At 43.8% G+C, this 15,372-nt stretch overlaps 1 protein-coding gene across 3 annotated transcripts in view; it reads left to right on the top strand.

The window, feature by feature from the left end:
- Positions 1 to 15,372, top strand: part of MRTFA (myocardin related transcription factor A) — a 73,884-nt gene that overhangs the window by 39,841 nt on the left and 18,671 nt on the right. For all 3 annotated transcript variants that reach the window (XM_084298350.1, XM_084298348.1, XM_084298349.1), the window contains exon 2: positions 6,237 to 6,302. In XM_084298350.1, coding sequence (XP_084154476.1) covers positions 6,296 to 6,302 — 7 coding nt within the window. In that variant the 5' untranslated portion in view covers positions 6,237 to 6,295. The remainder of the gene's footprint in view (positions 1 to 6,236; positions 6,303 to 15,372) is intronic.

The raw sequence follows: 15,372 nt of genomic DNA, 5'->3' as shown, positions 1-15,372 counted from the left end.
TGAGAGTCATTTTCAAAATTCATTTTGACCATTGTATATTCAGTCATTGATCACTAACTCTTATAGCTGTATTCTTTTATAGCTTCTTGTTGACACCACAAATGTTCTATAATACTAACTACCCTTTGCTGCCCCAGTCCAGAAAGGTTTTGCAATTGGAAGTCAGCAGATGCTGCTCTTGCTGGTGTCTGAACCAGAGTCTAATCTGGCTTCCCCTTGAAAGGGCTCATGCAAGACAACATTTGTTTTGTAAGCAGACATTGCTGAAAAAAGCTCAGAGACCATTTTTGGTGCAAGAGGTAGGTTTTCTTACTACACCTCCAAGGGATTGAATTCAGTCACAAAATGATATAACTTCCAGTGAAACCAATGGTTAATGTGCTGCATGTTCCAAAGCTCAGTTTGGCACTGGCTAGTAGTCAGATGGGACTATTTCATACATCAGAATCTGGGAAAAAATTCTCAACATAATTAAAAAGGCTGTTGCTGGCTGAGTGATGAGTGGAAAAGTGGCTTCACCTTTCAAAGCAGCAGTTGGGCGGCACTGTCATGTTTAAGTTAGGATAGCGCAAAGAGCTGTAATGATTTTCTTCGCTAAATATCCTGTGATATTTAAAGACTTCTTTTATCATTGCATGTTACAATAAAGTTGGTTGGATATCGACTGTTGTTTTGGTGTAGCGTTGTTACAGAGATTGTACTGAAAAATTGAAAACTACATGTGTGGGCTGCAAATGGTGGCCTGGTGCCACGTTGCCTTGGGCCGTGGTCTCAGACCCTCACAAAGGAACCGAATCAGACCTTGCCAGCGCTGAGGCTGGTGAATATTCTCTTAGAAGATGCTCCTGGAAGGTGCTGGTGAACTAAGCAGCAGCTTTCCCTCCCAGCTCAGGCTGCGTTAGTGCTTCCCTGTGAGTGAAGTGATGCTGTAGCTCTGGGCTTTCTGATGGGGTCTGCAGAGGTGCTGAGCAACTTACGAAGAAAGGATCATGACCCTTTGTAAGCATTAAAGCACACGGTTTGCTTTTTACTGCTTTTACTGATGCTTGCACTTTCCTCAGCCTGGATAATGAAGTTGGGCTAATTGCACTTTCTCCTTGCTAGTTTCTCTAGCCAGTACCTGGCGTATTGCTTGGGTTACAAGAATGAATTTTTAGATCAGGCTAGCTGCTTTCACTGAATTAAAAACTGGATAAATCACATCCGTGAGCATCCAGCCTAGCCAGCTGAGGTGCAGGTTATGTCTCAGGGCTCCTTGCTCTCTTCCTCATCGTCCTGGTATCCAGTGGGCTGCAGCAGCCGTCCTCCCCGGGCTCCTCACGGCTGCTTGGGCTCTCACTGTTGTAATAACCCCTATAGCAGTACTTAAGCGTCACCTCGCTTTGCGCAACCGTGAGGATTTTGGGGGATTCCTTACAAGAAAGGGGTTTGCAGCGATGTGGCCGCTGACTGGCCCCAGGTGCTACATCGGGATCCAGCGCGTGCAGGGCCTCACCACAGGCCGCAGTTCAGAGCTGCGCGCTTCTCGTTGCCGGGTCTCAAAAAAACAGGAAATGCAAAATATTTTTTAAATTTGTTGTTGTAAACTTGCCAGGATATGTGACATAGTCTCTAAGACAAGGGTAGTTTTTTCTCGTTAAGATGTTGAGATGCTGAGGCTGCAGCTGGGTTTCTGTGCAGCCCTGGGCACACCATTAAACACGAAGCGTGGCTCAGCAGCAAAGGGCTTTCGGGCACGTGTGTGTAAAGGCAGGTCTGCTGCTGATTTAGATGACAGGCTGCAAAAAGCAACTTCGCTCCTCATAAATATTTGTTCTTGCTTACTGCTGGTGCACCCCTGCACTGTGACTAGAGCTGTGGCCTAAGTGTCTGTGTGGGTGCAGCCTCTGTACGTTAAGCACGTGCTTAACGCAGCGGGCAGTGCCTATGGGTTCAGTGTTAACGCAGTTCTACGTCAAGATGAACAAAAAATGAGCACATCTTGCTAAATTTCTTTAACAGTACAACTCTGTTGGTAGTAGCTGTATTGCTGTGTTACTTGTCTGTTACTACACACCCACAAGTGCTGCTTTAACCCTCTTCTAAAGTGCTGCCAACAGCCCTCTATACCATCTTCCAGATTGCTCTGGAATGTTTTAGAAATTCCTGAAAGAGTTCATTAAAGACCTAGCAGCCTTGTCCAAACTTTAATTATATTTCAGAGCTTTTCATTCTTGTGAAATAAATCAGTTAGTCCCATTTTCGGGCGGAAAAATCAGACAAGCATATGAATCTTACAAAATGTTTCATGGACCGGGACACAAGTTGAAGAAAAGAGGCAAGTAAAAGAGTTTCAGTGTGGAACTTATTTTCCAACCTGCAGATATACACTCTTCTTTATATGACCTGATTTCTTTCAAACTTGAAAATGAATTTAAAGTTTAAGTATGGGGATAAAGGAAACAGAAGGTTGCTGGTTTGTGATTGAAGGACTTATACTCCAGCCTGTCTGTGAGTAACTGAATTTCTCTGGTCATTCTAGACCTTTGGCTGAGCTCCACGTACAACAGCCTTGGATTGGCTCTTGGGACATCTGTTAATCTATATATAGGATTCACACACTTGCACACGTAAACAGGTGATCTCCTAAATATACAAAATGGTGTTTGCAACTCCAAGTGCTTATTTAAGCCAAAATGAATTCAGGACTGAACTGAATTAAACCTTTTTGCCCTCCTCCCAAAATAAACTGTGTTGGGACAAAAGTGCATTATGTTCTGGTTATAACTTCTGCTTAATATGTAATACATTCACAAATCCCATGAATTACTTAATAGCTGTTAAAAATATCCTGAAAATGACCTTTTACCTATTCTTTAGCTTAGTCCTCTTGACAGTTGCTAGTTTTTTGCTGTGAAGGGACATAGTGTTTAAAAATAAAAGGTGCATATAATGACTAGAGAAAAAGGGTAGTAGATGGCAACTGATATAGAAATAAGCTATATTTAGAAAAATCATAAGGGAAGCTTAAGTCAGGAAGTGAGTTTTAAGCCATTTGATGAAGTCTGGCTGGCTGGCTGACACTGATTTCTAACAAATCTGGTGACAGCAGGGAGACTCGGAAGAGTGAAAGAGAAGTAACATTTTGCACTGCTAGTGAAAAAGTGTGAGTGAGTAAAGAGTACGTAATCTCTTACCAGTTCTAGGGAAGAAAAATAAAGAAAATTTGATAAAGAATTTGAATAAGAGGAGCAGTAATCATGCTTGCAGCTTTTCAGTTTTAGAAGAACAGGTCCACTCAAGTACAATTTTGTTGTTTTGATACTAGAAATTTGTTTTTTAGGGGTTTTGCCTGGGTGTAATAGACTTTTATAAGGTCTCTAGCTTAGTAGTGCAATACATTTGGGTTTTAAAAAGTATTTTTGGATGTAATGAAGTAGAGCTTAAATGGTTTAAGAACTGACTCTAATCAAAGAAAAGAGTTTCTAGTTGGGATCAGCCCAGCGTGGTCTGGAAGCAAGTGCAAGATGACTGCTGGTAAAGGTGTGGATGGAACAAAAATTAGTGGAGGCATAAATAACCTTAATGACAGTGAAAATAAAATGCTTTAGATCATTTAGGCAAACTGAGATAGTTGGGCAAAATGCGCATAAATACAGGTGAGTGCAGAGTTATGCACCAAGGAGCAAAAAATGCTGGCCACACCTGTGTGGGGGAGTTTTTCTCTGGAAATCTTCGACTCTGGGAGGGAAAAGGTAAATAAGCTGTTGAGGTAAGTGGTAGGTATAGTTGGAAAAAGTAGGGAAAGTTGGTGGTCCTGGCAAGTAAATAACACAGCGGCAAACACAGCTAGCAAATACATTGCTAGATGTGTAACTGGGAGAAATGAGTAATACTGAGATTATCTGCATGTAAAGTTGGGGTGCGAGATGCTCTAGGTCTCTGCCTGGTCTGTGTACATTTAGTGAAATGTGCTAGTTTAGGGTATCGAAATGAGCCCCTCAAATGGCTCCAGAATGACGAAAACACCACAGAGCGAGAGATTTAATGTACAGTTACCTGACAGGGCCGAAACCCTGCGTGCTGCCTGCTGCTGCTGGGAGAATGAAGTCTCACCCACTCTTGAACCTACTAAACCAGGCAGAAAACTGTTCACGGTTCTGGCCGGGGTGTGCTGTCACGTCAGTGGGTCCAGCCGTCAGTCAGACAGAGGTGAGAGCTGATGCGGGGAGTGAGATTCGGCTGCAGCAAGCTGCCTGCTCAAGGCCGTTCCCTTGTAGCCATGCTGCTGGGGTACCTGGAGTTGAATCAGATCAGGTCTGCCGTGGTCCCACCCATTCTTTTGGCGCTGGTGCTGCATAGATGTGGCAGCACCTGCTTCGGCTTTTGATGGCCTCACGACGAATCCAGCAAACGAGGAGCTCTGTGACAGCCGTGAGACTGTGTCACCCCTCATGCAAGCGCAAAAGTAGGAGTGAGATTGCACGGCTGGGTGGGAGGGGGAATTGGGGACTACCACTTCTGTTTGCAGTTTCACAGCCAAACTGAGGGCCTGTTCTTCCCCTCTGCATTCCCTCCTCCTCGCCAGGGCTCTTGGCTGATCCCTCGCAGGATTTGTGTGGTGCTCTGCTCTAGCTCACTCCCTCTCTCCCTTCCCCGTGGTGAAGAAAATAGTTTCCTGCCTGGGATGCATGTGTTGAGAAATCCTCGTTTGGCTCAAGAAAGTGAAGAGAGGGAACTTGGTTGCATGCTGTATACAGAAGTGCCTTCAGAGGTAGGAATTATATTCTCACTGTCATAAACTTCAAAAAAAGCAATGTCAAGAGCCAAAGGCAGCTGACGCTAGACAAATCCAAGCATTTAAGTGCGGGCGATTAGCCACGGTGCAAGCGACCACAGAAGAGATGGATTTTACATCTCCTGTCAACTTCTTGTGAAGACCAGATGCCTTACTGGAAGGGGTATCTCCCTCAAAAGAAAAACTGCAAATAGGAGGTTTAAGGAAACAGGTAAAATGCGATGATGTATGTAAGTAGGTGAAGTGGCATCTTCTCTTGAAGTTTTTGATCTCTGCTTTAGGGAGTGTACAGTATAAATTCGGATCTAATGTCAGAAATGAATGTATTGGACAGAAAAGAATAACTGAGAAAGGAAGCATAAGGGTTATAATAAGATGGTTTAGTTAGCAGAGCAGTTTTGTTCTTTGGTAGTTCTATTACATTTGTGCAGACCTCTGTTATGTGGACTACACAACAGGCATAAACGTGACAGAGAAACTGAAATTTAAATGTGGAAGAAGCCATGCCATTAATTTTATAATGTTTTCTGTTGAGTGTACTTAGGAGCTTAGGCTTGATTGCAAACATTCAGTGAGTATTCATTCAGGTTGTCCCAAATCGATGTGTCTGTGCGTTTGTGTGTGTGTGTGCACCGCTCATGGGATTTTTCCTTTGGCTTTACGAGGTCCCTTTCATATGGAAGTTGTCTTTGACTGTTCGTAAGAACGATCTCGAGAATTTTGCTTTGATTGTATAGTTTAAATGGAAACTGCTGTTCTAATCTTAATGTGGAAATAATCCAGTCATTTGCATTAGAAAAAAAATAGATAACTGTATTTCATACAGGTAACACATGCTCTATAGCACTCAGAGAAATTGGAGACATACTAGAGATAAGGGATCCCTTTTGCTGGGGAACAAGGACACTTGCAGATATGCCCATGATATTTCACTTTCATTACATGGTTCTGAAGGTGGAAGGATTTCAGTGCCAGGGAAGGCAGTCGGCCTTGTAATTTAGAGAAAGCTTAATGACCAGTGATTTTGTCATATCAATTTAATCTGTAATTAGAGTTTTGAGGAGTCATTAGCAGGTGGGGTGTCGCTGCTTTTCCTGGCGGCCTGTCGGACCAACGTTTCTCTCTGTTTGTTTTTGAATGCTAATGGCTTGAAAGAACTTGGAGCTGTAGAAAGAATTGAGAAACAGGCCCTGCTTTGCGGATTTTTATCACCCTGCCAAGACCCTTTGCAACTTCCTCTCCTTGTTGCCCGCAGCAGAATACGGAAACCTCGCCACTCACGGCCACTTCTGCAATTGCGTGCTGCAGGGGAGTTGGGTGGGAGGGAGGTCTTCTCGTCCTGCTGCTCGCTACTGCCTTGGCGTCCAAAGGAGAGAAGAAGATGCGTTTGAAAATGTGCCCTCTGATGTTTCTCGCACTGATGGGTTTCTTTCTCTTCCCTCTCTCTGCTGTTGTGCAGTGCTGCAGTTGAAGCTCCAGCAGCGACGCACACGGGAGGAGCTGGTGAGCCAAGGGATCATGCCGCGTGAGTATCACTTAAACTCTTTCTCTTTTTGTTATGCTTGTTTTTTGAGTCGGGACTGGTTTCACAAATGATGCAAAGATCAAATTCTCCGTTCCTGGATGAAAAACATCGTAGAGAAGAGCCCCACCCTGTTACACTCAACGTTGTCTTTCGGAGGCGTTGGTACTCTAGGTGTGGGGCCACCTCTGATACCAAGGAACAGAGTAATGGCTCCAAGCGTAACCGTACTCCAAAACAGCTTTTGAATTTGATCGTAGTGAAGAGTCTTCTGGAGACCATGCTATGTTTGAAGTGTCTGATATTCTTGACACATGCTGATAATCACTCTTTTAACAGGCTTCCTGCCTTTGCAGTTTCTGTTCTTGTTTGTCAGCTCTGCAGACCTCAGAGGCAGTTCTAACTTTGTATGTAACATATTCCATAAACCTGGTCAAAACTGGCAGCACGTACCAGATGTTAACCAAGGGACCATGTTTTATGTTTGTAGCTAGAACACGTAGCCAGCAAGGGACTTATGGGCATCAGCCAGTCCCCTTCTTGCAGGGCAAGACTAAGTCTGCAGAGCCAGAGAACGTTAATATACGTGTCTGTGTAGACACATTGGATATCCCTTAATGCCAAGCTTTAGTAAATTCTCTGTCAGTTTAGCACTGGAGAAAAGATACTTTTTTTGTTTCCCACCCCCCACACGCACTTCTGAGCTGAATGACTTAGAGGTAATAACTCGAAGGAAGACCAAAGAGCAAGCATTTAAGAGTTCCTCTCAGTTTCACTTAACAGCTTCAATAGAAGGCAGAGGCTCAGGTAAATGTTTTCTTCTTTCAAAAACTTCCCTCCTCCCCCACTTCACACACCTTATTTGAAGACAATGTAGTAATGAGTTTCTCGTTCCTTCTATTTTTGGGGTGCACACTGTAATATGACACAGTGATGTGACTTAGGCTTTGCTAATGTCATAAGGTTAGGCTGTCAGCTCTCTCTTTGAATGAAGAGAACCTGTCAGCACCCCTCTGTCAGCTGAAGTGGCTCTCTGGAAGGTAGTGACATGCTCAAGATGTTTCTGGGACCCCTATTTAAAATTCTATTACCAAATTAAAAAGGAAGGATTGACCTGTCTGGATGTAGTACATCACGCTTGTCTTATTTTCACCTGGGGAATTCATATACATGTTTCTACAGAATACACTTACTTGCTTTTGGATGAAAGATTAGTGTCCCAGTGGCTGTGTGCTTTTGCTAATGTTTCCCAGAAGCAAATATTCCTAAATGTTCCTGACTTCTTTGTGGTCTTCTGCTGTAGGTGGATATGTATGCAAATCTGTATTAGGTTATGTTTCGTACTGGCTTTCTTCAAAGCATGGCTGGCCAAACTTGTGATTCCCGAGAGGGGTCTGTTTTACAGGCCCTTTGAAAACGATGCCCTTTCAAGTAATTCAAGTAAGGCACCCAGAGTAATTAGTCAGTCTTAAATTTGCTTAAAATATAGCCTAAATAACGAGTCTTTGCAGACTTGTACCCTTCATTGCTTCATTTATGTCTCTTACGTGTGAATTTCATGACAGACCAAAGAAGAATGCTCAGTGAAATATCATTGTGAAAACATTGGCACCACATTAAAAGGTTCTTTCTTCAGTGAAGAAAAAACATTTGAGCAGATCTGCTCTAAACATGAGTTAAAATTATTCCTCTCCAAGCCATGGTATCATTTACCCATACCTGCCAACTGGAAATAACCACACATAGGGAAATGTTTAAACCATTATTTGTCTGGGCCGTTTTTAATGAGAAGATCAGATGTGAGACGAATTGTGATACTTAAAGCAAAATCCCATTTTTAACCTGAGAAGGACGGGAGATGACTAAGGGCCCTGTTCTTTCTGAAGGCATCTGAGTCACAACAGCTTTGCTCCTCCTTTCAGCCGTTCAGAATAGACATTTTACCTTTCCACTGAGAATGTGCAGGTCTCCTGTACTCTGTCATGTCTCTACCATGTAAACCCTGTCTGTGAAAGCATTTATGTACTTATCCTGTTCCGCTGTCATCTGCTGCTATACATAGCGATCGCGGACCCCATGTCTCCCTCTTGAGTTCGTTACTCAGGAAACCAGCCCTGCTCAGCCCTTTATCGGGATTTAACAAAAATTAAAACTGGGAATCCAGAGGATGATTTGGCGCCGAATGAAATGAGCTGGCGTGCTCTCTCCACGGGAAGTGCTGGTTGGCTTCTGGCCTGTATTTCCCATCTGGAGAGCCTTATCATGCTTGAAAGAACTGCAGTGGTTATGGGTGGACCTTCATTAGCATTATGGCTTGAGTCAGGAAGGTGCTTTTGAAGTCAAACTCCCAATTGCACGTGCCTGCTGTACCTTGTTTTGCACACAAAAAGCTCACAGAATTGGAGAGTTGTATTAAATTGGGGTGAAACTGAGCTGAAGAATATTCTGCTTACAGCTAATACTCATTTGGTCCGTGGGACCAGACTAGGGCTCATCTGACACACCACCTCCTGTTTCACTTTCACATACAGAGTGTGGATGTCAGTTCCTCAGTATCAACTGTTTTTCTTGGCAGAGTTGCTCTTATTATGCTATCCCAGATGTTCACTCGGATTTAGCCTTTAATTACGTTCAGTTCCTGGATCCCATCACCAAACAGACCTGCAGAAATCCACGAACCAAGAATGGAGGAAGTAAAAGTTCTGTTGTGCAAGCTCACTTGAGTACTTCTGGTTCTCCTGAATGCAATACAATTCTTACGTGGTGTTTGGATTGAGTTTGTGAATTGTAAATAAGAAATTGTATTTCAGGCTTCCTTCCACACAAGGCTTTTGGACACTCTAAACCTGAGGAGTGGGAGAATGTGTGTTTGTAAAGGAGCTGATGCTCACAGTGAAGAGCCTGAAAGAGTCACCCTGTTCTGCTTTGCTTGTTTGAAATGGAGCAGGGAACTGCTTTCTTTGTTCCCATGTGGAATTTTGTTTATATGGTAGGGAGGAAAGGCAAACGTTTCAACAATCTTACACCAAGTACACTTAATCTTGCTTGAGTAACCTTTCCAGCCCACCAACCACCTACAGCAGGGCTACGCTTCACTAAAGAATTAGTGTATTGTAGATAGAAATAAAACATTTATAAGCAGTGACGGAGGACTCAAAATAATTTAGTTTAATGCTTCATTAATTCTTCTTGCTCCTCTGTTATCACTTTGCATAACCTTTTACTAGTAGCAGGATTCATTAGTTGAAGGTTAAAATTCTGCATTGCCTGTAGGAAGGAGGTGATAAGCAAGCCTTCATCTGCAGCTGACATGCCTGTGATTTGAGCTAGGACTGTATCTAGAAACAAGGAGAGTTTTCATACTCATTCAAGTTTTGGCCTATTATTTGATAGTGCCAATAGAGAAGCTCTCTGACTATTTGCATTTTTTTTTTGGTAACTATGCAGAAGTGATTTTCTTATTCTCTTAAAATGCAAACTAAACAAAAACTTCTTCAGTGCTCAACTGAACCCTGTTCTGCTGTAGCAGAACAGGCAGAAGCTGTCAGCGTCAAATTTAAGTCACAGCTATTGTAAGTTTTTGTTTTGTTTTGTTTTGTTTTGTTTTGTTAGAATTAAATGTCCAGTTTTCTACCCTCGAAAAGAATGTTTAGCACAACAGCTAATACTCATCTGAGCAGAAAGACACGTGGAAAGTATCTTCAACTACAATTTTAGGGGAAAGACATTTGGCCAGTATAGCAATATTCTGCTTTGCAAAACATGTTTTGCTTTTTCTGTTTGTTTTCTGCGTCTGTTTTAAAGCTTCACATGCCCCTTGTTTTATCAGGCGGGGACTGTGATCTTTGGCTTCTCTTTGCAGACACAAAATAGAGCCAATTAAGGCTTTCATGTGGCGCAGTCCTGCAGGGAAGCTGCCGTAGTGACCATTAGATTCACCAAGCAGATGAAGCAGAAGTTGAAAATTGTTTCTGGGGATGTGCTTTGTGTTGCTCTCCGCATTGCTTTGTAAATATCTGAAAGGTGATGGAGGCAGCCTTTGAAAAGGGCATTGTCTGAACTGAGAGCTAAGAGGAGGGGAGCTACAGCACAGGTAGAGAATTTCCATGTGCTTCTTTTTTGCTTCAGTGTATTTGCTGCTTCCCGGATTTGAGCCCACATGCAATTACTTTGGCTGTGTGTTTGGGTTCCAGGATGCCATGTACACAGCGTGTATGAATGTGTGTAGAAGGCAGGTGTAAAAAATAGAAAAGAACAAAATACTGCTGTCCTCTCCAGCACACAGTACTCAGCTCAAGTCCTTGTAAACTTTTTTCCTGCTGGCAATTTGGGGTTTTCATCCCATGAACCTTCTGAGCTAGTGCTTGCTTTGCTTTGGCAGTTCAGAGAATCAGAGAATCCTAGAATAGTTGGGGTTGGAAGGGACCTTAAAAACCATCTAATCCCAACCCCCTGCCATGGGCAGGGACACCTCCCACCAGACCGTGTTGCTCAAAGCCTCATCCAGCCTGGCCTTGGACACCTCCAGGGATGGGGAACCCACAGCTTCTCTGGGCAGCCTGTGCCCCACAGCCCTCAGAGAAAAGAATTTCTTCCTAATGTCTCATCTAAATGCACCTGGCGTTACCTCTCTCTCTGCTGGGACCAGTACTGATTTACAGTACTTTGTCTTCTCTTGTCACAGCAACTGTTTAGTGCAAATCGTTTAATAATTGGAAATAGAGCTTCTCTTCACGCTGAGCAGTTAGAAGATGGCAGTCAGGGTAGAATCCAGGAAAGCTGGAATTTGTGCTGTCTTTCTAATGTCTCTGTTTTTACAGGCTGCCATGCTGAGGTGATAGCACGCTGTAGGTTTGAGTTACCAACGCTCCAGTGCAGTTTCCTACTTGGACATGCAGCCTGTTGGTTACCTGAATGTGTTTTGGTATACAACATTCGTGAATCCTGTGCTGCCTACGGGCTTCCAGACTCTCCTGAGGAGGGTGTACTTTGACTCTCCTAAGGAGGGTGTACAAGAGACATTGCTCAGAATTAATTTAAAGGTGTTGCCAGTTGCTGGGGACACTTAGAAAGTGATTTTAAGATACAGAGCACAGGCTGTGTTTTGGCCTAAAGTAGGCCAGTCTAGGATACAGACCACATTTATGTTTTGGCCTATCGGTAGTCATGTATGCAGAGCCTGTGCGAGGCCTTCTGCATCCGTTACAATAAAACAGTTGAGGTACTGATTTCAGTAAGCAGAATGTTTGCAGTTTTAAACCTGCAGCTTCTCAATGCCATGCACGGGACAGTGGCTGAGGGAGGCCGGTCCTTTGGGGATGTTGTCAACTCCTGATTCCCGCTATGAACAATAGCTACGGTAGGCCATACTGACATGTTGTCAAAACAAACCAAAAACATCTGGCTTTTAGATTTGTTTAACTGTGTTAATTGCTAAATAGGATCGTCTGTTGATCCATGTCGAGGAAGGGAAAGGTAGTGAGCTGTTAGAGCACAGTTACCTAAACATGCTGCATTTTTCACAACAGGAAGTGTTCTGCAGTCGTGTCGGCGACTTCAGGTGCAATTCGTAATGTCTCCACAACATTTCACCTTCTGCATCAAGGCCGTGATAGAAGATGAGCCGCTATGGCTGCCTGGAGTTTTATTAATTCAGGAGTGTTGATGTGTGGCTCAGAATCAGTGTGTTATATTTGAATTGCAGAGAAACCGATTGCTTTAATCCCCCCAAAACACTCTTCCTGCCTCGAGTGTCTGTGCTGCGTAATGTGCTCTGGCATGTGCATGCTTCTTTACACATCAGGACTTCGAAGTGATGCTCCTTGTATTTTTGAAAGTGTATCTATAGTAACAACAATACAAATTTATACTTCCCTACCACCTGGTTTCTGCTGTTGTGCCCACTGGTGCTGCTTCTGTCCCACAAGGTATTTCCACAAACAAAACCAGCTGAAATTGTGTTTCATTTAGGATACCATTTAGGATAAGGAGTTAAAAACAAACATATGGTCTGTGTTTATTGTTACTCACAGACTTTTTTAATAAAAAACCCAAACCCATCAAACTTTTAAGATAGATATTTATATATTTAACTACTCCACTTCATCTCGTGTATTTCCTGGTTCATTGTGTATAGAATGACATCTCAAATAGAGAGGCTGCAGCGCGACTTTTGCTCTGCTAGATGTCCTGCTCCGAGAGCAGAACTGGAGCTCTGAGCAGGTAGTGTAACACAAACAGAGCTGTGGAGGACACTTCCAGCTGTGTTTTCTGTTTGTGGCATCTTGCACAGAAATCTGTAACTGTTTTTCTTTTAATTTGATTATCTACCTGCAGCTCGTCTCCTGGAAATTATTTGCTCGTTCTTTGACTTTGATCTCTTCTCTTGAAGCCCGATTTCAAAGGCCTGAGGCTTCATGTGGAGAAGGGAGTCTGTAGATTTCAGCTGAGGGCCTCGTTGCAAGAGGCCTAATAACAGCACCTGGCTTGTTCATGTTTTCAGATAGCTGTAAGTGTTTGTTTTCCACGTGCTTGTATCATCTGTGATTAATAAGACATGGTTGGAGCAGGAAAGTTCATTGTGTTAGCCGTGGAAATGTGCTGTTTGTCCTCTCTGAAGTTGCAGAAAGAAAAGGCTGTGCTCAGGGTTTTGGCAGGCTGCATTTAGTCCCTGATCCCTGCAACAATAATGTATTTAGCTCTGCCGGTTGTTTGCAAGAGAAGCATAATAATTCAGGGGAGCAAAACTTGGTCTGCGATACAATTCTTTTTCCTACACGTTCCCTGGAGTCTGTTTGGGCTTATTCTTGCTTGGAAGCTGGGAATGGTCTGTCCTGTTTCTTCTCACTGCCCCACATCTTGGCTCTCCATGAAGCTGTCAGAAGAGTTTGCGAAGGGGCGATTAACCATCCAACAAACAGGCGCGGAGTTTGGTGTAGGAATGGATCAATTGAGGGGTTCCCATTAGAAGTTCCTTATCTCCCTTTTCCTCTTGAGTTTGGAGGTGGAATGATAATAATTGCAGTGAAGCTTTCTATCACCTCCTTTATGTTTTCAGTTCAGGTATCAGCGATGTCTTTTGACTGCAGAATTGCTGTGGATGCGCAGAGTGGGCTGTGCATTATCTCAATGTGCCTGCCCTAAGTGTTCTTGGACTTGAAGCTGTAGCAAGACACTCAGAGATCTGATAACTGTTACCATGGGTGACAATTTCCATTTTGCTCCTCCAGAGGGTGAGTCTTCTGAGAAATTACACAGATCTCTGACAGTTCAAATTAACTCCGCTTGGCCCTCGAAACTTCTTAGTGCTTTGTCTCAATTCTTGCACGCTGGCTGTGACAGGCAGGCTTGTTGCATTGCTGAAGCTAACAAAAATCTTAGATTTCAGCTGTATTTGAAAGGAGGCATGGCTGTGGTACAGCCAAAAGGCAGAGCTGGGGCAGGGTCCCGCAGTCCCACCCGCGTGGTGCTGTGATGCTCAGCCCCACCTCAGGGTGCTGAGGAGCAGGTTTGGGGGTCTCACAGGGCTTGGGGTGGCAGCAGGAGGCAGGACGTCTGCCTTCCACTACACGTGGCCTGTCTTCTGCTGCCCCTTGGGATAGCTCAGTCACGGGAGTCTCCGTAACGCTGTGGCACCGTCACCATGCCGTGCTTTGGTGGTGGCTGAATTTTCTGAGTTTGTCATGCTTCTGGGCTTGAATAATCACAGTTCATTGATTGTGGCTTCTTTTTCCTAATCCTTAAATTGATGCTCAGATCTTAGCCTTAATCCAAGGGTTTTTATCCATGCCAGGGCTATGAAATCAGCAGGAATGATCAGGCTTGATCAGGTTTGTGTCCCAAATGGGAAATTCGCTGGAGCTATGTAAAAAGAAGAGTACTAGTGAAGATCTCTTTTCCATCACCTGTGTATTTCCACCTGTTTCATATTTCTATACCATCCTGCTCGCTGGTGCTGCCCCACTAGCAAGATGACAGCTCCTTCTGTGCTGGCGACCCAATTTTTGAATACTTTTGTCTTCTGTGCTTTGAGAAATGATTTTTGGAAGTGGGTTGAGGACAAATAGGAAGAAAGTGCCAACAGCCTTGATCTGTGGTTCAAAATATGTGTGTCTTACCAAATGCCACGCAAAGTGCTACAGGGTGGGTACCCCACCCTGAACTGACAGAGGAAGTCATGAGCGTATTTGCAGCTCTTTATCTCATCTTTTTACGAAAGCATATAGTAAACAAGAGGGAGAAACTAGAATTTGGTTCAGAGAGGAGGCGAAGAGCTGCAGTGGTAGGCCTTGCCTCTCTGAGTTATGCTGAGGTTGGTTTTGGACAGGACATGAGCTTCTCTTTGTCATAACAAAGATTTTAATTTTCCTTCATGAGCTGGTCTAAATGACAAGCAGGATTCTTGATTCAGCCTTTCACATTTAGCTGTAGTTTTCCACAAACACTGCACGTTGTCTGACCAACTGATCTGCAGTTCAGGTATTGCCTATGAAGAACATTGCCTGTGCTGTCCGTGAAGTGCTCGATGCTGTGTGTGACCAAGGAAAGCTCCCTTTCTGTCTCTTCCCTGCATACAGGCCTGATAGACAATTCCTATTCTGAAATTTTACCCGATTTCAGAAGGTTTTGCAGCCTCCCTAGACATCTGAGTTATGAGGATCTCTGAAGACCCTTTTGCATTATTTGGCTCCTTGCAAATCTTGGTGTCTTCCATTAACTGCAGAAGCAAATGCAGAGCGTGTGGCTTCTTTGACCTTCCTCTTTGAGGGGCTGGATCCTTCCATCCCCTTCCTCTGCCATGTTTCATTCTTAGAGTGGTTCTGATTGCACTTATTTCTCACACTGGGTAACAGGAACTCAAGTATCTTTATATGACTGTCCTTGAAAGCTTTGCAAGGCGTAAATTGGCTTTTGTATGCTGCAGGGTAAATAATCCCTGAGCAGAAAATGTTTGGACCATTTTGCCCAGCTTTTTGTCTCTGCCATTACGTTGGAGATTTGGGCTGAGCCTTGGTTTCCCGAGTCACCTTCTTTACAGGCAGCACCACCTGGACGCTTTGCGGCAGAATCTCCC

The sequence above is a fragment of the Netta rufina genome (genome assembly GCF_964035555.1).
Source record: "Netta rufina genome assembly, chromosome: 1".
Lineage (NCBI taxonomy): Eukaryota > Metazoa > Chordata > Aves > Anseriformes > Anatidae > Netta > Netta rufina.
This window is presented reverse-complemented; position numbering and strand designations above follow the sequence as displayed.